Source organism: Acanthaster planci, linkage group LG07 (assembly GCF_054643075.1).
Source record: "Acanthaster planci isolate LZ-2023a linkage group LG07, COTS_SCS, whole genome shotgun sequence".
Lineage (NCBI taxonomy): Eukaryota > Metazoa > Echinodermata > Asteroidea > Valvatida > Acanthasteridae > Acanthaster > Acanthaster planci.
The window spans coordinates 12,244,820-12,268,140 of NC_141783.1; the positions used below are offsets into that span (position 1 = coordinate 12,244,820).

General features: G+C 40.8%; 1 protein-coding gene across 1 annotated transcript; it reads right to left on the minus strand.

Annotated features, from left to right (window-relative positions):
* Window positions 1–3,472: 3,472 nt before the first annotated feature.
* On the minus strand, window positions 3,473–23,053 carry LOC147798643 (delphilin-like). The gene is made up of 24 exons (XM_087139261.1): window positions 23,027–23,053; window positions 22,742–22,896; window positions 21,804–21,878; window positions 20,919–21,169; window positions 19,969–20,153; window positions 18,945–19,015; window positions 18,370–18,521; window positions 16,927–17,100; window positions 16,468–16,539; window positions 15,834–15,920; window positions 14,971–15,495; window positions 12,392–12,451; window positions 11,444–11,689; window positions 10,250–10,752; window positions 9,592–9,676; window positions 9,195–9,257; window positions 8,666–8,793; window positions 8,468–8,536; window positions 7,764–7,919; window positions 7,279–7,365; window positions 6,670–6,852; window positions 6,239–6,319; window positions 5,932–6,096; window positions 3,473–5,179 (listed from the first exon to the last, which is right to left on the minus strand). Exons 1-24 carry the CDS (start codon window positions 23,051–23,053, stop codon window positions 5,138–5,140), a joined length of 3,642 nt encoding a protein of 1,213 aa, XP_086995387.1. The 3' UTR covers window positions 3,473–5,137.
* Window positions 23,054–23,321: the final 268 nt, after the last annotated feature.

The window sequence follows — 23,321 nt, forward strand, 5'->3', positions numbered from 1 at the left end:
CATCCATTGACAGTGAGAGCTGAATCCAGCAAAGGGCTAGCTGTCAAAAGACTGGCTCTAATATGGATTATTGCTTTCATCACAGGAAGTGCACTGGACCTGACATGGCGTTTGGAAGGCCAAATAGTAACGCTGAACATTGTTTCATTTCTGCTCTTGTTTCTGAACGTGGTTGGCTTAATCACTGTTACTTCCTTGTACACTCACATTGTCAAGAAACTGCAACAAAAACCAAGGATGACATCAACTGGTGATGAACAACAGCTGCTGCGGAGAGTAGTCTTCATGCTCATCATAAATACTGCCTTGTTTTTCCTCCTGAATGTGTCAATCATCGCAGCTGTTCTCCTAACACTGATCATTTTGAACAACCCAGATGTTTGGTGTGACCTCAAAGCCTTACAATCACTAGAAGATTTGGAAATGGTTAGGTTCATCTTGCACCTGATCAACTGTTCGGTTGATCCCCTGGTATACAGCGGCATGAACCCAGATTACAGGGCAGCCTTTGTGGAGGCATTTTCATGCCTCTGCCCCAAGTGCACTTGTAACTGGCATCTTCAAGAGACCCCAAAGCAGCCAAGGGAGAAGGATGAAATCCAAGAACAAAATTCCTCAGAAGAAATAGGACAGCCGGTTGAATTGCAAGAGATTGTCCCCAGCCAAGATACAGTTCAAGAGACAGCAGAACCAAAAGAAATGCAGGGGTGAAGATAGCCCACTACATCCAGCCACAGTACAGGTTGATCTGCAAGAAATCCACCGAGGTCAAAGTGAATTAATGCCCAGTGGGCTCTCTGTGTTAGTAACATCATTCAACTAAACTGTATCAAATCGGATATGACCCCATTGACTTCTACTCTGCATGCATCTATACACACCTGGTGCATATTTCATTGCTGATAAGTTCTGAGCCGATTTGCCTCTGTACTGATAACGTCTTGCGTTATGAACAACCAGGATGTGGAGACGTGGCAGAGAAACCATTACTACGAAGGCACCTCATTTGAGCATGAGTTGTTTATATGACATGCCTCTTTTGCCTAAATGGATACCTTTAAATAAAGGGCATTGAGTGTTGAGGTGCTTGAGGGTGATGCATCAAAGTGATGTTGCTTCCTTAAATTAAAGGCAAGTTCAGGCAGCAATTATAGTTCAACCAGTGGCCAATTTCTTTTTAACTGCACAGGCGTAATTTAGTTACACTCGAACAACCCTAGTTGGTTTTTTTTTTAAATCTCATTCACATTTCAACATTGGCTGCGATTCTCACAGCATGCATAGTTATTGAAATCTTGTAGTTATCTCGTAGCGTTAGTCAAACTTTAGTTTTAATTAACTATAGTCATCGCTCGAACTTGCCCTGATCTGTAGAATTAGAATTTAGAATTTTACCAAATCTCTGTGAAATTGCTTGATTGGAGTTTCTCATATTTTGCAGATATAATAGGTATATAAAGATCTGCAGCATGAATTAATTTTTTTAGCAGACTGTCTCCCTAAAATAGTTTTCTGTAAAGAACATAAACATGATTTTTTGTTTTAAGTGACACTAAGCAATTATGTGAAAGTGTCAAATTTATCCAGTGTAAACCGCAGCAGGCCTACTTGAATTTGTATGGCCAAAGGAAACCAAGTCAGTGTAAATGAACACAGAAGTCAGAAAAATGAACAACATTGTACAAGTTAGAAAACACATGTATCTCTTTGAACTGGTTTGAAATTAACCTATTGGTTTGTTTTTGCTCAGGCAATCCAATGGGATGAGTCGGAATTAAGTCCTGACTTCAATACCTCTTCACTAGATGCCAACAAACCTTGAAAATCAGTCATGGGCCCTCTTTGGCTCAACTTGCAGACCTATCAAAAGGGGGACTAATCCCACACAACGGTACCATAAACTTCATGCAAATTCAGAACTCACCAAGGAAAGTGAAGAAACTTTGACAGGGTAGTATGTGTTCCCAACATTGAGTCCGGTACTGTAACACACTTTCGCCAGATGCAAGTTTTGGTTTCATTTTAACCAATGTATGAGTGCAGTATACGTGTTTGAAAAGCATTTCCATAACTTCTGGAGTCAGTCAACGTGCAGAATGCAAATAGGCATATACACTACTCTCGGCACACAGTTCGGCCATGTCTTCCGAGCTGCATGTTCTGCTATGCTCAAATTCGGTATTTGTTCTCAATGAGTGCAACGGAACAGTCATAAAAGATGATGCAGATATCTCACAAGCTATGGACGACTACCAGAACAAACAGGAAATCAACATCATCATAAAGGATGAGGCTGCCCGGTGCGTGGCACCAGTCGGCCTCTTGTTGAATTTGGTTTTCCTGTTCGTTGTGGCACGTGTCCCGTCCATGCGCTCCGTTGTCAATGTCTACTTGGGCAATTTAGCAGTGGCAGATGGCGTATTTCTCGTGGGGGTGCTCATTTCAAGATCATGGCCTGATGGTAGCTCAGTGTTCAGAGCAGTTCGAGGGTGCATTTGTGCTTCCAGCAATGTGGCATCTTACTTTATTGTAATGGCCCTAGCTGTTGAGAGATTCTATGCTGTGTGCCGTCCATTGACAGTGAGAGCTGAATCCAGCAAAGGGTTAGCTGTTAAAAGACTGGCTCCAGTATGGATTATTGCCATCATCACAGGAAGTGCATTGGATTTGACATGGCGTTTGGAAGGCCAAACAGTAACGCTGAACATTGTTTCATTTCTGCTCTTATTCATGTACATGGCTGGCTTAATCACTGTTACTTCCCTTTACACTTGCATTGTCAAGAAACTGCGACAAACACCAAGGATGACATCAACTGCTGATGAACAACAGCGGCTGCGGAGAGTAGTCTTCATGGTCATCGTAAATACTGCTGTGTTTTTCCTCCTGAATGTCTCAACCATTGCAACTCTTCTAGCACTGATCATTTTGAACAACCCAGATGTTTGGTGGGACCTCAAAGCCTTACAATCACTAGAAGATTTGGAAATGGTTAGGTTCATCTTGCACCTGATCAACTGTTCGGTTGACCCCCTGGTATACAGCGGCATGAACCCAGATTACAGGGCAGCCTTTGTGGAGGCATTTTCATGCCTCTGCCCCAAGTGCACTTGTAACTGGCATCTTCAAGAGACCCCAAAGCAGCCAAGGGAGAAGGATGACATCCAAGAACAAAGTTCCTCAAAAGAGATAGGACAGCCGATTGAATTGCAAGAGATTGTCCACAGCCAAGATACAGTTCAAGAGACAGCAGAACCAAAAGAAGTACAAGGTGAAGATAACCCACTACATGCAGCCACAGTACAGGTTGATCTGCAAGAAATCCACCGAAGTCAAAGTGAATTAATGCCCAGTGGGCTCTCTGTGTTACCATGGCACAAGCAATTTCCAGTTGACCTACAGTTTACCTGAATAATTTTGCAATTCAACCTTTGAAGACAAAAATTATATGACCAATCGCGAACCATGGAAATACCTTGTCTGGATATTTTATTGTCACAATGTTCTGTGTGAACTATTTTCTGTTTGTATACTGGTCATGTTTACTACTTAACACAAAAAGGGTATTTACAAGAACTGTGTAAACTACATAGCTCACACTCCATGTTTATTATCAATGAGGAAATTCCAGATACTCGATTTGTCCAAAATGTGCAACTGGTTGCTAGTCTTATTTCCAGGAGTCAGCCCACTTCGATTAATGGCTGGAAGTTCATGTACTTCTTGCCATATTTCAATGAGCCACGCAGTAATATTGGAACTATGTCAATATGTTGCCATTGACTTACTCATTAAATTACTTTTTAATTTAGAATTCATGATTTCTGAAGCACACAAAGAGAGCCTGTACAACAAACAATGATATTTACAAGTCAGTGTTGTATGATTGTTTTAAAAAATTATCTGTACAAAATTTGTGTAAAGACACCAATTTATCAAGGTACACATAATGCATTAGATTTAAAATAAATTTATTTTAAAGAGATCTGAGTTTCTGAGGACATCCCTCCATTGTGTGGCATTCTCAGTGTAGAAGGGGCCAGAATGTCTTTGCCTCATGGGAAAATTCTGACTGGAGGGTGGATTTTCGACATGCATAACTAACAGTGAATTAAATGCAAGTTACCAGAGAAATGGCGCATCTCAACGACTGGTGGGCTTTTTTTTCTTAAATAAGTACATGTAATGAAGGTTGTAGACAGCATGGGAATTGACAAAAGGAGAATGTTATGAAATGGTAATGAAAAATAATGGTAAGAATTGTGCCAAAAGAAAATTTATTTACATGCATCAGAAGATCTCTTTCCCAGACCATATGTAACCCACTCTGTTAAAATGAGTCTTAAGTCGCCAGAGCCTTGTTGGAATAAAAAGTCCTTTAGAATAATTCTGCACGGTGTAAATCAATAGAAACCCACAGCATTTTCACCATGGAGTATCCACTTTTATCGGGATGCCAAACTGAACGATACATCCAAACAAACACTCAAGTTATTCTTTCCAATACAAATGAAAACTCAAAAAGTGGATCTGGCGACATATGACTCATTTTCACAGAGCGGGTCAAATATTCAGTTTTGGGCCCGTTACTGTTATTTTATCTTCTATTTATTTAAAACAAAAACATTAAATTCAACGTTAACAATTGTAGCAGATGTTTCCATGAATACAAACCTTTGATTACAATTTTAAATGTCATTTGATTCACACAATATTGTTATAATGCAAACTGCAACTCCAAACATTTCAGCCAACAATTTGGGGGAAACAAATTTATGGCAGACAAACACGGACACTCCACTTATCAACTTGCATACATATAATTATGCATTACAGTAATTTAAAGTGAAAGCACTATACAAATTGGAGACAACTCAACAGACGTAAAGAAACCAAATGCACAAAAATCAATTTACATTAGGGCAAGACATCTTGGAAAAACTGTCACGGAGTAACCATTTCACTTTTGAAATATCCAATTACACAGCATTTGTGGCACTTGATTGTTCACACTCTTAACCTTACACCATCATAAAGGTCGTGCTTTCTGTGCATCCTGCCATGCGGTTGCTGACATTCGAGTCATGTGTCAATACACCACGAGCAGCCTTTTTGTATTTCCGGCAGAGGATGTCAATCAAGGCGACTTGGTTTTCTGCATGTTTTCACTGTGAGCTTTCTGTTAGTGTGAAGAAAGCAAATATACAATTGAAAGGCATAAATAATAGCCACTGGATATTCCAATTATAATATTGTAATTCTTACATTGACGGTCATCAAGGATGTCCGGATGAAACAGTGATACCTTCTAACACCTTTCCACCTCTGATTTACCTCAGTTCAATCCCCACCCGGTACCCAGGGACAAAGTAGGGGCCTTTTCCTGTCCACTCCGAGCAGGAACAAAAGAGGGCGTGTTTTTAAGTGAAATTGACGGTCCTTTGGAACGCTGAGCACGCTGAGTACACTCAATGAATTCGTTCTGGAATGTATGGTTCTTTGCGGGCATGCCGAACACGTGCAATAACCCGGTTGGAAACCTTCATACCATTCTGTCTTTCTTTTTATACCGGTGAGGGTGCACTTCAACTCGGGGTTGACAGGGAAGTGCAAGGCGGGCATCAGTATCCTTGACTACAAGGGCCTTTCTTGCAATTTGATCACAGATAACTTCAATTTTTTGTTTGGGGCAATATCAATTACTGCATTGTGCAGACAGGCAACTAGGAGGCATAGCAGACATTATTGGGGGAAGAGACCTGTCCCTTGACCTCTGGTGTATCACCATCCTTGAGCTCTAACGCTGTAGGTGCACATGCAAATAGGGTTTTTAGGATAAGTAGGGGTTTTTCCCGCCGCATTAACTCTAAAAATATATCTTCTCATACTCAAGATTACTCTTTCTCTTGGAACTGTAAAAATCACACTTACTGCAAACTTGGAGGTAAAAACAGAGAAGATTCCAAAGAATGCATCACTCTCGGTGGTAGCAGGCTCCTCACCAAAGTACTGCGCTGTCTTCTTGAACTCTTCCTCAGCCTTGGCATGCAGGCTCTCAATGACTTCAAGGCGATCTCTCGCTTCATCTGTGAAATTCTGTTTATGTGATTCGGTTACGGAAATATCAATCTCGGAATGTCTGTGGGGAGACGACGAAGATTTGGGGGGGTCAGAAAGGAATGGCCCTAGTGCTTTTACACTATGAACTCTAGAGTGACTTTTTTTTAAAAAAGGATACATCCATGACTTCCATGAATCTGTCATCAGGGAGTCGCGTCATGTCCCCAGGTTCCAGCTTGTCAATATCCAGCACCAGATCCTGTCAAAAATGAAAATGGCCCAGATCAATCAGATTAAAGATACTTGTTTGAAAAAAAACTAATCATGAAAATGATGAAACGTTGGTATCATGCATGAAAGAAATGTGCATTTATACAGCTCAGCACTTTTCAAGAACACTGTGGAGAAGAACACTTACCTCAAACCTGAGACCCTCTGCTTACTGGCACAGAAATCTTAACCACATAAGCAAGCCTGTGGGAATCACCTGGCCAGTTCAAATCCAAAATGGCAGCACATGCGAGAATCAAATTTTCAAAACTGTCCACCCACGGTGGTTGATCCCCTGCTCCATTCCACATTGAAAACCAAGACATACCAAAATCTTACCTCGAGTTTATTTTCGACCTCCTTGAGTTCGTCATTCACCATTTTCAGTGACACTTTATTTGCCTTGGGCACCATAGGCAGCTCATCTCCAAAGGTTACGACCTCTGGCACATTGGTATGCACAGCCTTAGCAACAACGTGGAGGAACGTGGATTTATTATCTGCTGTTTTGGTTGTGTCCAGCTACATAAAATAGGAGAAACACAGGTCTATGTCAATGATTTTCAAAACATAAAGTTGGTTGCATAATTTTTCTTTATTTTTGAATGCAGGATGTAACAGAAAAAAATCAGTCTACTTCAAAACGTTAAATTCTTTAATCTTAACACTAGGCTTCCTTTTGAAAAACTTTAAACATCTGATTTTTATCCACGATTCTGAAATTTTTGAGTTTTATGGTTTCCAACAGGTAAACGCCAAAGTAGACAATTACGTTACTGCAATAAAAAATAAGCAGTTGTCAACTTCAGTTATGGTTAAATGATGACCTTGACCAATCAGACTACAGTAGTTTGAGTTGTAGTTTTATCAGTATAATAGTAGACCTCCGAAATTTTTTGGGTAGTAACAATACAGCCTGGTGTCCTGTGGATTCTTCCCTGGGTTTACCTCAGTCAGGAAGGTGATTCTGAAGCCTGTTGCTCCAGCAACTCGCTGGTTACCTTTGTTCATGTAGTTTCCCATGGCCAGCACCAGCTAGAGAAACAAGGCACAGAATGTGAATCAGTCATGGATCTGGCATCCAGAGAAATGGGGGAAGGCATTCAGCCATTTGGAAAGGGGAGGTGGAGGTGGATTTGGGGTGGTATTGGAACAAAGAGGTGAGACTTTTTTGTCTTCTGAGCCAAAATTTCGGACTTTCAAATAATTTGAATAAGTGGTTGAGAACAAAGCGAAGGACAAGTACATCCCATCAACATCTCTACACCAAACAAGAACGGGGGGTGGGAACAGATGTCCTCTTTTGGACCTACTAAAGTGAATCACCGTACTTGAAATTCTACCAATACAAAATTTGTCAGTACCAAATATATGCAACTTTGTGAAATAATCAAATGTTATAACATCCCACTCCTTATATTCTACTACATTACCTCCAGGACTTTGGCCAGTTTCTGACTGCCGCGTAGCTCAATGGCGGCCTGCTCAATCACCTTCAGCAATTTGGATATCTCCTCCAACTTCTCATCAAAGTTGGACTTGAACAGCAGGCTCTCTATGCGTAGCTTGTACCCTGGTATCTGGCTCATCTGAGAGACACAAAGAGAAGGCTGGTTCACGATGAAGCAGAGTGAAATACCAGAATGGCTGTTTTTTCCATATTTTCAATTTTTGCAACATGCTTATTGATCGATCGGTGACCTGTCAATTCAGGTTTCCTGTTTCCATCGTTGACAGGAAAATGCAATCCATGGAGTTGCCTATGGCCACGCATCACAGAAACTGCATAAGTTCTTAGTTCCTAAATCATGCCAAACTAAAGTTGACATAGACAAAGGTTGATAAGGAAACACTGACTGCCAAAATGGTCAGCTTTGGTGCTGTATTTGGGGTGGAACAAATACCCTGCATCAGTTATTCTGTTTAGGTTCACACCACAAACAAATGAATTATCTTAGGCTAGAAACATGCATCCAGTGCATTGCATTTCTTCTCTCCTTTCTTGTAACAAAGGTGCAGATTCAGCAGGTCAATAAGTTTTACGTTTGGAGCATTATGAATGGTAGAGATGGAAGTTTGTTTGTCCCCTGCCAGGTTTTTTTATAAAGAGGAGCTGTAACTGGACAAGACATTGTACCTCGTAGGCAAACTTGTCGGGTAACGTCAGCTGGGAGACTCTGTTGCTGTACTTCTTCAGCTTCTCAATCTGGGAATGTTTGAGAAACGTCAAAATTACATCAAGCTCATTTGAAGGGTTTGAACCTGAAAGTGGCGAAAGTAGTAAGCCAAGTTGATGGCAACTGGATTGCCCTGTTGGGTTTAGTTGACAGCATACCTCCGTGGTGTCCGGTGCATACAGCGACAGCTGCTGTAGGTGTGATGTGGAGATCCTGTCTGTCTTCATCTGCAGAATGTCCGCCTTGATGTCATCAATGGACAACCGTAAGTGGCCTAGGAGGAGCGCTGTTTTACAAAAGAAAAAAAAAGCAGTTGGAAACAGTTGGTGCGATCATGTTAAAGACACCTATTTGTTCTATAGAAGTTCAAAAGAATCTGGAGGCTATCAGTGTTAAATTTTACATAATTTAGGAGTAACAGAAGCCATGCAGGGGGGCTAGGGGCACTTGCCCACTGACAACATTTGAAAAAAAGATTAAAGGGGTAAAAAGAAAAAGGGGAAGAAACAAAAAGAGAAAAAGATGAAAAGAAAAGGGGGAAAGGGGATAAAGATCACAAGTTTACTTGAAAACATCTCAGAATTTACACTTCTGTCTTCAGAAAGAACTTCAGAATGATCATGACTGCACGGCATTGTATGTTTGTTTAAATGAGCAAAAGGCCTTTTTAGAATCCAAAGGAATTACCTGTGTTGTGGGCCTTTTTGTGGTTTATGACTGCAATTTGTGGTTTCTTGTCCCTAGGAGAAGCTGTCAAGGAAAGTAAAAATTTACTATTAAAAGCCAAAGCAAAAGTACTTGACATATTTGACAAGAAAATAAGTGATGAAATTGAAAAGTTTGAAGTCTCTTCCATGCTTCAGAGTGACACTGACTTGTTGGTTAAAATTAATTTCTCTTTTAATATTAACATTGACACAATAATGCAGAGATGTGTAGTCTGTTTCATGTATAAAATGTAAGCTTCAACGCTAGTATCACTGAGCCTCGCTTTTCGCACATCATGAAATACATATGACTTGGCAGCCAGGCATTGTATTCTTCACAGTGCTTTGGGCTCAGGGGTGAAAAATAGAGACCTTACTTTTATTTTTGTTTTTGACGCTGAATTTTTCTTCCAGCTCCAGGCGCTTGATGACATCCGATAAATAGTCCTCTCCTTCACCAATCTAATAAACAAAAGCACTTGGGGCATTCAGGAAAATGTCAAGTCTTGTGAATAGTACCTTAGTTTGTCAGAATTATTTACAAATACGCGGTATTTCTCACACTCTTGACAAGACGTTGCATCTGAGCTTGTTGAATACAGGTATGAATGTATAAAGCAGCCTCTGACTGAAAAAATATGCAAGAAATTTCAAAGTAATATTGGGGTTATTTGAAAATCTCACACCCCAATCCACGACCAAGTTCACATGATCTCGTGGCAGGCTTGCTCCAATTCATTTTAGGTTTCAGCTAACAATCCTAGCCACCTGTAAACAGACGTCATGAGTGAACTTTGACTATATACATGCAGATAACACCCCGATGATAAGTTTATGTTGACAGAATATAATGTGCAGTCATTTCATGGCTCAGGTTGAGCATGGATGAAAGGCATTGTCCTGGGTACCGACTGGAATTGTGACAATTCTTAAGTGGGACACATGAAAACTGCGTAAAAGAAGGTCGCCAACACACTCGGAGCCAAATGTACATGTAAGTAAAGCGTGCTGACACTTGAGCTGTTGCTTACGTACCCCACTCCATACAGTATTCTCTGTAGCCTGTAGCTTTTCCCAGTTTAACCGCTTGACCGCCATCTTGCCTGGCTGCCACGATGAGCTGTTATTATTGACCTCTGGCAAAGGCGGGGCCGGGGGCGGCAACGGGGGTGGGGGTGGTGGGGGAGGGGGCGGTGGGGAACTGGGCCGCTGCAGCTGTCGCTGTCGGGATGCGCTACTGTGGACGGAGGCATGGGAACTGGAATGCTGGGAGGAGAGGGAGTAGTGGCTGCTGGCATGGGATATGAAGCTGCCCAGTGGGGAAACCGGCCGGCCGTTGACAGGAGTGGAGCTCACAGAGTGGGGACTGGGCCTGAGCTGCTCACCACCGTCCCCTGATGCTGGTGGGACACCTCGGCCGTTGACAAGAAATGAAGTGTTATTGTTGGTATTGAATCCCGGATGGGTGGTGGAGTGTGTCTGAATAGCAGAGCTCTGTATGGACACCGAGTCTTCATCCGAAAGCATGCTTGTAACAACTGTGAACAAAAATGCAAGTTCTTTCAGTGTGTCAAATACACAGTTTCTTCCATTACCTGTAAATGCATGGCAAATTAACAGCACTCTACATCAATGATGTGAGCAATTTTTTAGGTGGATGAATTTTAATAAAAAAAGCAATTGATGTTATTTTGATATCTTTACAATGCAGGCATGGAACTATTTGTTTCCAAGATAAACAATTACACTCATCAATAAAACAACTTGAAAATGTTAAAAGTCATGCAGGCATGCACATAAACAATGATTTATGGATAACAGAAAATGACATGATAAATTAATTGGCCATATTAACCAAACAATTTCCCTTGTACAGATAAAGGCACATGGTTCAGAACTAGAAACTCATGCAGCTACAAATGCATGCTCATGCACTACTTGAAACAGCAATATGTATCCTAAGAGCAGTGGGCCAAAGAGCCAAAGGTGTGGGCTCTAGCAAAGCAGCGTACACAGACAGACTGCACATGACATCAAAATGCCGTCAGTTCAGAATGACATCAATAAAATCACGTATCATGATGGCAAAATTATGCCCAAGTGCAACTCGGTATTTGCTCGCCCAATTCGGAGCATCGCAAAAAGAACAAAAAAAAAAAGGGCACGAAAAACAAATGGCCACTGGCTTGAAGTCAAAACAATAGCCAGACGTTGCGCCACACGTTTTACCTTCAAGTTGTTCGGGGTTTACAGTATACAAACTGCCCCGTTTTCGCCTATCGTGGGCCTGGGGGGCAGAGTAGACCCCCGATGTGGTCTCATCATCTGGGGTGCAGGAGTGGCGCATCTTGGAGGGACGTTTTCCGTGATGGGGCGGCGGTTTGCGAGGGGCAGGGTGGTATTGGCGATGGTGATGATGGGGGTAAGAGTTTTCACTAACAGAAGGGTAGTCGGTGAAGTCTGTCTCACCCTCGTCTGTGATTAGTTGAATAAATTGGAGGCACGGAGGGGAGGGGAGGGAGAACGAATGGAATGACAGGTGGGAAGGGATGATGAAATAACATGCATATCATGCACAAATATCATTTGGTGTTCATTTCAAACTATACCACACCCACTACTTAAAATTGCAAAGAAAGATTAAGTGTCACACTATTTTTTTTTTCTCTGGTGTTGGAGAGAGTGTCAAGAATGGAGTAATTTTCTTAGAAATGCAATTCACGCAAGTAAGGAAGTGAGAAGGAATGAAATCAATAATTGCCTTTTAAATCATACAGTTATTTCTAATGCCAATTTTCAGTTAGATTTTCTACATGCATGTAAACAAGCAGAACATAGGCAAATAAGCAGCAAAACACGGCACACAGATGACGGGGGAAAAAGGGTATGTCTGCCAAAAATCACAAGGTATTGTCATTTTTCTTAATATGTGCAGCATACCCAGCATGCTCAAAATGTTGGAGCAGATAGATCACTGACAACAGAACAGATGCCCTATTATCCCCATTCATGAATGCCATTTAAGTAACACAAAGTCACGACTATCTCATGAATTCTGTATACCACTTCCTTAACACATTGACGATGTGCTTATATTGTACAAGTATTACGAATGCTCATTTAAATGAACTCGATTATAAAATAGTTATTATGCGGGATTAAAATTGATATTTTTACCTTCGCTGAATCCAGGCAAATACATGCCATGCAGAACTCTTGGTTGTCCCTCTGGCGTAGCTGGCGTCAGTAACAAGAAAGAATGAAGGGGAAAAGCCAAGCATTAAAGGCCACATTGCGCACTACGAAAACAGAGGGATCACAGCCAGTTCAATCTCAACTGTCCCACGTTTTACATGCCTGTACAAAGCAAAACGTTGCCCGAGTCTAAGTGTGACTTATTTCAAAACTGTCAAATTAACAGTGATATGTACATCAAATTTTCTGCTAAAACATCCGAGCAGCAGCTAATTTCAAACATTAAATCACACACTTCTTTGGAACTGATCTGGCTCACCTCTGTAAAGATGGTTTGCATAGAACAGGAGAATTTTAAATACAGGAATTTAGCGACATAAATTTGAGGTGAATGTCGAGAATTTAGAATACCCTGTGACCTGACAAAAGTCGATTTGATGAACATTCCATCAAGATGTTTGAATCGAGTAATCATAAAAGCCTTCAGAGGGAAGATTAGATATCACAATCACAATGAATCAAAATTTTTGGATGTTAACATGTATGTGAAAACCAACTCCACAGAACAGTAAAAAAAAAAAAAACTCATGGACATTGACAATTGTCTGCTTCTACAATGAAGCAAGTAGTAAAACAGCACAGAGAAACATTTTTACCGAACTATTTGTGATGTCTTATGCAAACCATCTACATAGCGCAATGACTGACCTCTACTCACTACACTACTGCAAGCTCAGTTTTCATCTTTTTCTAGTTTGCTTCACAAAGTAAAATATTTACCACAAATATGACAATTTGTTTCAATTTCTTTGGAGTTATCCTTTTATTCAATGATTTGCTTATCAGAACTTTAAAATATGTTTTATTTCATTAATCAGTAAAAATAGGTTTTAAGGTATGTATCCTTTTTTAATTTCAAAATTACGATTTCTGTACACAGTAGATGGTTTAAGTAAGACACCACAATCACATCATATTACAGGCAGACATATTGTACAACAAAGTGCTCCACTGTAATTCCCTGTTCAAAATGACCTGGGCAAAATCAACAAAATGATTTCAGACAATGATTCAAAATCAAATGCTTAGCTCCTCTCAAACTATGATACCTACATTTTTCTGTAAAAAATATTAACTGCCCACTGAAAAAGCCATGACCTCTGATAATTGATGTAATGATTTTATTTGGGGCTTTTGGATTACAGAAAACTACTTTTAACGAGCGAAAACGTCAGTTTTTTTCATGAGGGAGGGGTTGTTAGTTTCCCAAGGCAAACATCAGAATCTTATGATGTGACTCTTGAATGTATGAAATGGTTCTTTTCTCTCCAAAATATCTACATTCAGAAAGCTTTTCTCAGTGATTTCCACTTTTGAAATTATACCGCTCCTGACCCATTTCATCCCAAAGACAGAATCTCAACTTGCATCTTAGGAAATTGTTCCAAAAACTAAGACAGAGGTTCCTCAGTAAGCAAGTTCACTCCATCACCAATGAAAAACTGATGGATCGGAAACCAGTTAATGCCCATTACCATTTACCTACAATACAACTTAATGACATTTAATATGAACACAAACAAATCAGCATTTCATTTATGTAGGACCAACTTATATACTGAGCTGCGTAATTTGTTGAGGTATTCTATGCAAAATATACACAAATAAGCAAAGTCTTAGATGACAGCTCTGAAATGAGAATGAAAGTTTCTTTTTACAAGTACATCACACTGACTGTTCTGAGCACAAAGCGGGATGACAACACCAAACAACTTTAAATACAACACATACAGTGTACAAACACTTCCAAGAAAATCACCCCTTGAAATAACCACAAGAATGTACTCCTTCCATACACACTTATGAAATACAATGGGAGGTGAAACTGGAAGGACTGATGACAATCAAAATCCATGCAGTCATAGATCAAAGGTCACTGCATTTCATTCCATGAGATTAGACAATAATGACATGTTTTAAAAAGCGGACTGTTGACAAATTGTCCAACCAAACAGGGCCTGGGTCGGGACAAACCCAACCTCCCTTTCCACTTCCCAAAGGTGACAATCCTGAATGAATGTATTGTTTCTCATAAAACACTACATTTAATGGAGGTTACTTAGAAAAATATCCCTTCCCCAAAACATCTTGGATCTGCCCCCGTTTGGGCTTACCCCTGCCCATTTTTAAAACTGTTTCCCCGCCCCTGTATAGAGGCAAAAGGATGTTTGACATGCACATGAACTTTCAAAATCACATTTTGAGGTGACACAATACTCTAAACCTACAATTTATGTAAAAATACTGATAATCATAATTTCAAAGAATTCAACATGATACATCCAGAAAAGATTCAGTTTAAACAGTGGATTAACGTCCACTAACCTGCCAAAAGACTCACTGCAAACACTGCCTTTTTCTTTCTATTTTACACGTCATAAAAAATTTTATACTTCAAAAAACTTGGTAGTCGCAAGTTAGCAACACTCTCCTCATTAGTAAATGCATCAAACCAGGCAGTCAGGTTTAGTACATAAGAAGATCTTCGGAACCATAGTTACCTTCATCAGATGGGGAGGTGGGAGAATAGTCCCCAGGGAAATCCTCGGGATAATCCCGGGGTGGATAATCCCTCTGATAATCCCGTGGGATGGGATAAACATTGGGATCACCGGAGAGCACGTTGGTGTGGCCATGGATCCTGGGGCCAGTGCCATAATAGTAGGCCATGGAGGGGTGGTACTGCGGGTCGTAATAATATTCCTCGTAATGGTGATGCAGTTCCTCCCCGACACTGCGTGTCCGAGGCCGGCGCCCTCTGCTGGGCTGTTGCCACTCGTCCCTTCTTCTTCTTGGCAAAGCACCAACACTACGGGGTCGGGGCAATGGCTGTCTGGGAGCGTTGCGAGTGTCACGTCGGGACTGGCGCTCATACCTTGGCCAGTCGTCGTATTGTGAGTACTCATCGGGTGAGGGCTGTCGCGAGTACCTTGGGTGGCGAGGGTAGTCAGGTGTATCAGGGAAGGAAGGATGGGGGTAGGAGTCAGGGGCATGGTCCTCTGGCGGGGTGCGGTCTGGTGCCAGCCCTGTCGTGCACAAGGAATGACCGTTGTCAAGTGTTAGTTTATCATGCATTAATAAGCATGAGTTATCATGCAGCAGTGATATGTACAGTATGTTCGAGACATGCGACAACACGCATCCATGTAATAACAGATGACAGCATGCCGAGTCCAGAAAAAAAATCACGTGCAATTTGGCGACAAAAAATGGACAGGAAAGAAATTTCACTAAGAAACCGACAACACATAAACAGCATTCTTCTTGTAACTTTTCCTATCCTAACCAGTTTGCATTATCTTGCACACAGTGCCAATTGAAGCCAAGATAAATGTTTTGTGGAGGATCTCCTTTTCTTTGTTACCTGAGCCCAAACTAGCATCACGAAGTGAGTATCCTCCATAAGAATGATCAAGTCTCCTGGTGCTCAGTAACTTGGGTGGCTCCTCATCTGTTGGAGTCATCAGGTTGAAGATTAAAATAATGCAAACTTGACTATTAAACAAAGTGTATTTATCGAGTTCTTTTTTTTTTGCCATCGCTGGTATTTTTTCGGTAATGCATGAGGCACTTTATGGTCGCATGTCCCTCAAGCAGGGAAATTCCAGGAGGCAAGTTACAGTGTCCATTTTTTTCATTTCCACAGCCCTACATGAATCATCAGACTCAAGACTATCACATGCATCAATCAATATATTTGACACATAAAGTAATTTAAGTACATGGTGTAAAAGAGTCCATTTCAGACTATGATCCCAAAGAAGAGGCTTCCAGTAGAGAGCTACAGCAAAGTACTAAACCACATGTGCTTTGTTTTGTGAAATAGTCTGACTAATCCATCAGGATAGAAAATAAAGTAATCATACACCAATTCAAATAATCTCGAGCCTACTGCAGGCGTAGGGTGCCGGTAAAGTTGCAAGCTCTACGATCACATCTTGTGTTGGCAGCCTCAGGATTACACATTCAAGTTAATGCTAGTCCCATCGGTAACTTACAATCTAATGATCGACGATGACGCCTGGCTCTCTCGTAGTAGTCCTGCTCAAGCAGCAATGTTGCCTCAGATACTGCAATATTAGGAGCCAACCAATGGGTAAGGCACATGCAAAACGGTTAATGAAGCAATTAGTGATACATTACAAGGGTAAATTAAGACCACTTGAAGCGACTGTTGAATGTCACCTTTTTATCTTTGCTAATTTTTATATTGAAATGTTGCGTAAGAGTATTGTAGTCAAGTCCAGTCAAGTTATAGGGGACAAATAACAACAAAGAAAAGTCTTTGTCACACATCATTTGATTATTTTGTGCCTTGACTCAAGATTGTGATAAATTTGTTATCATAGACTCAACTACATTTGGTGAGAGGCTGCCTCCCACATGGCCGCATAAATAATAAATAATCCTGAGTGATGATTCTGATATTTAAACCTCATCATCTGACATCTATTCACCTGATTGGAATTCATCTTCCCGCCTTCCAAAAATTATGTCCCCTGTTGTGGGCGCGACGTCGTAGCTAGCACTCTTATTAAAGTTGGATTTGGAATAGCGCCGGGACAGCATTGCATCGGGGTGCTCATTTGTGGGGCGTGTCCACCAACGCCCATTAGAACCATACACAGCATCTATGGGGGTGGGGAGGGGGTGTGGTTAGATCATGCAGGGAGGAGGGTGAGGAAGCAGGAGAGGGTTACAGCGGTGGCACATGCTGATTGATCTTATTTTTGCATATAACTGTGGATTAGATTTTGACCTGATTTCTTATCACTACACGTTGTATTTTAATAGACCAAAGTACACATTGATTTTAAACACACAGTTGTTGCAACATTTCTTATTTCTGCACTGCCATCTCTCCTGAATTCAACAGAATTAAAACAATACATAAGAACAAACTAGGGCTTGCTGAGACTTTTGTTTAAGAGCTCTGATTCACACAGATTTTCACTACTTTTTAAAGCATGTTACAATATCCATTAAAATAAAAGGCACCTCTTTTCATATAATCTAATGTGCTGGAATTGACCGATTAGCCTAAGATCAGGGAATTTGGTGTACAGTTGAAAGCAGCCTCGTTCTTCATCAAATGGCCACATGTATGTAGCACTGCTGAAGCAAGCACTGATTCCCGACACTTTCAGGCTTGACCAGATTTAATATCTACTTGAGATGGCCAGATGTTCTCCTCACTCCGAAGCACATGACTGATTCTGCACAATGATGCACACTTGTTGGGTTTTTGTTGCCTCCAGGAGGATACCCTGTGCACAATCTCAGTTTAACCCTTCCCACCTGGAGATTCAGCTTATTTTGCCCATACAAAAAGTGAAACCCACTCTACATGCTAGAATTCCTGAAACACTGGTCAACTGATGTTGGCGTACACGCACACGTATACTGCTCATTTTGGTCAGTCGTTACCATTAAGGCTGGACTCACTAAGCTAGTTCCGCGGCTTTGCTAACTCTGCATGAATTGAATACACAAATTCAATCCAGAAAAGGCTGACAAAGATTAGGAGGTAAATCTGTGTTTTAACAAAGTACAATAATTCTGACTGAATTCAAAACCAAAAATATGAGACTAATTAAAAACCTGCCCATATGCTTATTTGCTTTCATTTAAACAGTGAAGTTGCCAGTTTTCATAACTGCGCGTACATTACAAAGAATCTTTCTGTGAAGCTCTCGACTATATTGTGACAGTTTTGTGTTCCGCTCCTCTGATTTGCATCTTTAGTGTTGCAAAGTGAACGAGACTGATGGTATTCCATCCCAATTTACTCAGCCACTCTGCTAGTGCATGTACATGTATGTGAACCAGAGACACCGAGCACAGAAGCAAGGCATCACACCACTAGCATTTCCCAGGAAACGCCATTGCACCAGACTTACCTGCAGCGTGTCTATCGATGAGATAGATGACTTTCCTCTTGCAGATTTGTTGCTCTTCCTCGGGGAGGATCTGAATGATGTACGGCCACAGGGTCCTCTTTGCATTGGTGTCTAGAACAGGGAATAACTCCACTATCAAACCGTCCAAGTTCCTAGAAAGAATTGGGAAATAAGCAAACAAAACTATGAATCAGATTTCTATGAACATGTACATCTCTTTTCAGCTAGTTGAGTTAATTAACAAGTGTTGTAAATGTATAGCCTAGGTAAGTTATTATTACTTTCATTAAATACTTTCAAGTATTTGACATTGAAATGTGAAATAAACTAGTATGAGAAAGGATGATTGGTCCTTCTGTTGGCAAGATTATTTTCATGTTGCCAATGGAAACTATTACCTAGATTGCTAATCAATCACAGTGCTGTATTCCATTAATTTAGCCTGTCATTTGTTGTAACTTCTGTCTGAACTTGTTTTACACTAACATCTCAAGAAAGAAAATATGTTGGCCATCCTGCAAGAAAAAATACAATTCGTCATTTTTTTTGTCACACAGAATTTCAAGTGCATTTACCTGCACTGGTGATATTCCTGCAGGGCTCGTTTGACCATCTTCCTTTCCTGGCCAGTGAGATGATGTTCCATCTGTGTCCAGAGAAGATATAACAGTGGGTAGCACATTCTTGAGTATAGGTGCACCCTCAATGGCAAAGGAGACAGGTTGCGGTGGGGGGTTTCAACTGAGCTCATGCATACGCTCACCGCCCCCAAAAAAACCCTACATTCCAACATAATTTGATTTTCACGAACTCACTGCACCCTGCATTGAACGGACATAAACCTACCCGTATGCGCCTGAGCATGAATTCCTACCAAACAACCATCATTTCCATGTAAAGACATGCCCTTGCTTGCTCCTACTCAGAGCGGATATGCCAGAGTTGTTGCACTCAGACTCAACACACATTACAAGGCGCAACCATAGACATGTCAATGTGTAACTTTGAGGAAAATGCCCTGTAAAGGATTTCCACTTTCGTAACACACATTGTAACATTTAAACACATTCCAGGGAATTGATTTTTAGTGTCACATCACTTCCATTACACTCATCCCAATGCTCGAGTGATTCTCACAGTGCTTGTTACGGCACTAATCCATGGAGGTTGAGTATGAGTGATGCCCTCAAGAAGCCTGGACCACAGCCACGCAGTTTAGCTTTGAAGCTTCAAAACAGTGATGACGTGGTAAGAAATGTCAAACAAATCTTGAGGAAGTGGTCATCTAGGGTAGGCATTTGAAAAGACCAACTTGCTAAAGGACCGTGGTTGCAGGATCCTGTGGTTTCAAAAAAGGTCAGTATTTTGGGCACAAAATATTACATCCAGGACAAGTGCAACGCGGAACACTACCACTGACAAGCAGTCTGAGGACCAGTGGCAACAATGTTTCCCTTAGAAGACAACAAAAACTCTCACAGTTTTTATGTCTTCTGTCCTCAGTCTTGATGTAATATAATAGTACATTCAGCAACTACAGTTTAATCATATGAACTTCCGGCGATAATTAGTGAATCGGAAAAACGAGTTGTTGCTCACCATTTCTTTGAAGGTCCTGCCCACAGCGTAGAGGTCCTTCTGTGACATGGGGCCTGTCTTGACCTCCCCCAGCTCATCCACCGTGCCTTTACTCAGTGCAGACTCAGACAGCCAGTTGGAGAGGGAGGATACCTCGCTGGCAGTGGTCATGCTGCGAGTGGTCACGGAGGGAGCACTGGAGTAACCTGCTTGATGCAGTGAGAAGAATGAATAAAATTAGCTATTGGTGGAATTCGAACCAAGGACCTAATGAAGTACTGCACTGCTGCTCTGCTAACGTCTTTGACAGGTGTGTAGTGAGATTAGAAAAACTCTAAAATTCAATTTCAGAGTTGGGAAAGAAAATATACTGCCGGGGACTTCAACCGTCATTCTCTTTCTGGGTTGATAACTGAGTTAAATCATGACTCAAACTGGTTGTGTCCAACTTTTCTCAATGTCCAAGTAAATCCATCAGCACATTTACCCAGTTTGCCCAATTTGTCAATAGCATATCTTTATTATGAGAGCACAGGAAAACACACAATCCTAAAGTTTTTAACATTTTACATGTAACAATTAAGCATGATAATCCCAACAACAAATTGGCAAATTTCACAGAGCTAATAACTTACATACAAGAACTACTTCCATTAGCTTAACAGGGTACCAGCCAAATTCTGACCTTACATATACTGCTGTTAACTGGCTCCCTGAAAGGTTTTGCTCAGAAGAAACTTTTTAATTCACCATGCAATATTTCAGCAAAGTCTTGGAGAGGATTTGCTGATAAATCCCACAAGCCTGCTGACAAAAAAAGGTTTTGCTCAGAAGAAACCTTTTAATTCACTATGCAATATTTCAGCAAAGTCTTGGAGAGGATTTGCTGATAAATCCCACAAGCCTGCTGACAAAAACTGTGACCATCTGCACGTAGAATGGACTGAAAATGAGCAGTTGAGTCTACATACCACTGGATGGCATGGGTGGTCCTGACTCAACAGCGATTGTGGGAGCACTCCCACTTCCCTTCAGCAGCAGGATAAGTTCATCGTGGCTCTTCTTCCGTACATCCAGCCCGTTGAGTCTGATGATACGGTCCCCTGCATGCAGCCCGGCCTTCTCGGCTGGCCCTCCTGGGTCGACCGATTCTATCATGACGGGACTGTGGCCAACCAGCATGAAACCAAAGGAGCCACTGCTGCGATCGATCTGAACGACCCTGAAGAGACGACAGTAAATGGTAGGTGAAGTTCAGTGTCAGGGAGAAAAGACTCAAAGAAAGACCTTAAACTGTACTTCCTCGACCATTTTTCCACGACGCCTTCCCAAAGTTCTTAAAATATATCACTATGTAAATGTCAATCCTCACGTAAAGAAACAATACCATTCAGAATTGAACAAAATCCTCTCAAACCTTGTGGACAATTTTGAAAGCTCTACCAAAGTTAAGCCTACATTGTAAAAGTCATTCCCCCCAAAAAATTTAAATTCATTCAGAAGCCACCGCAGGGCTTAAGTTTCAATATCCTTTCCACCATCCATCCTTTTCTTTACACTGCATGCAATGTGCAGTTTATTGAAACCGTTTTCATCCACAACGGGTCTCTGACTCAAATTCCTTTTGTTGCTTTTGATAATATAACTTAACAAGTGCATGTTACTCTTATATTTTTCTCTCAATCCACCAAGCATGTGCCTCAAGGCCCCAAAATCAATCATGTCTGACAATGTCACTTTGAAATATCAGTGAGTAGGCAGATTATCTCTATACATTTTTTGTCACTTGTACATGAACACTGTCATGATGCTACTGCTGAACAAAATTACTGATAGCTACATGTATGTGTACAAACCTTCTTCCCGACACTGGAGGATCTTTGCTGACGAGATAATCAAACCTTGCTCTATGCTTTGGCGGAACAAATATTCTGGAAATAAGAAAAGGAAATGGATATATATATGTTATTTTCAGCAACGAACTTACATTAAAATAGGTACAAATATTGAATGCTACTAAATAAAGTTAGTCAACTTTTTCAAAACTAAAGGATTTGTGAACATTTTTCTACTAAAAATGTAGAGATTAAGACTGAAAATCCCTCTGCTTTGAAATAAACACATTTTATCAGACCTTATTCAATGTTCACACAAAAGACATGCATATGCTAAGTAAGAAACACTGGGCATCCATTGTATTGCTTACGTGCAACACTCAATGTTAAAAGTTGAAAAATATTCAAGTGTCGACCCGTTAATTCCATTTCTGGGTTCAGGGGCCAATTTCATAGAGCTGCTTAAGCACAAAATATGCTTAAGCGCGAGAATTCCATACTTGATAAATCAGGTAACTATAGCCAAAACTCCATGTGATGTATATTGCTTGGGATTGTATTTAGCTATTTTTTGCTAAGCATGACAATCAGAAAGAGTTTGAGCTGGTTACCCTTTGTTTATTAAGCAAAGTTTTTCCCACTTAAGCAAATTTTATGCTTAAGCAGCTCTATGAAATTGGCCCGAGGATATAAATATCACAAATTGTGAGTACAAATTTTCAATCATTTCACTTTTGTCACTGCAGTTCCATTACTGTCTGAGGTATAGAATACAAGTGTAGCAATCTCATCTCTAAGTAATGACCGCGGCCAGGTTATGCATGTGGCTGCCACTAATGGACTGTCCCTTTGGCCTTTGGCTTCATTTATGAACAGCATATAACCCGCCCTCTTTGTCTATTAAAGACCGGGTGACTGCACTTCTTTCTTCATCACATTAACTGTCGAAAGGCAATCACCTGATGTCTTCAAATAACTGCCTCTGGGAGGGCGTGGTCAGTAGGGACGCCAGGGCACGCCCAAAGTTATCCACCCTCTTGTCCTTGGCATATTGCTTCAGAAGGGAAACTAGGACATCCTTCCTTAGATGATCATTGTAGAAGACACCATCCAACTACAATAAACAAGAACGAGAGGAATATATGAGTTATGCCACCATGCATCCAAAATTTTGGTGCAAACTGATTGACATGAAATACGCCCCATTTAATTTTGAATTTTCTTTGCCTCAAAAGAGTCACTACTTCATTCAATTTCTCCAGCTCCTGCATGTTGCTACAACCTTACTCAGCATAGTGACTGGGTTGCTGTTTTGACGGAAGTCATGAAAATTCAAACTTCATAAAAAAATAAGTTTAAATATGTTCTAAAATAATTACTGATAATTCCAAAAAGGTAACCATAAATGTTATGCCACACAAATGTCACTTTTAGCACTACTTAAAATATGCATATGCAAATATTTTTAACTGTGTATCTAATCATAATTTAGTCATATGGGGACGGAGGTGGAAATCCCATCATTTTAAAATGTGGGAA

Coding starts and splice junctions, on each gene's coding strand:
- LOC147798643 (XM_087139261.1), bottom strand. CDS start 23,053: ATGCAGGAGCTGGAGAAATTGAATGAA. Junction 11,690..12,391: donor TTTGCCTGGATTCAGCGAAG/GTAAAAATATCA, acceptor AACTAATCACAG/ACGAGGGTGAGACAGACTTC. Junction 5,180..5,931: donor TTTTTACCTCCAAGTTTGCA/GTAAGTGTGATT, acceptor TCACACTAACAG/AAAGCTCACAGTGAAAACAT.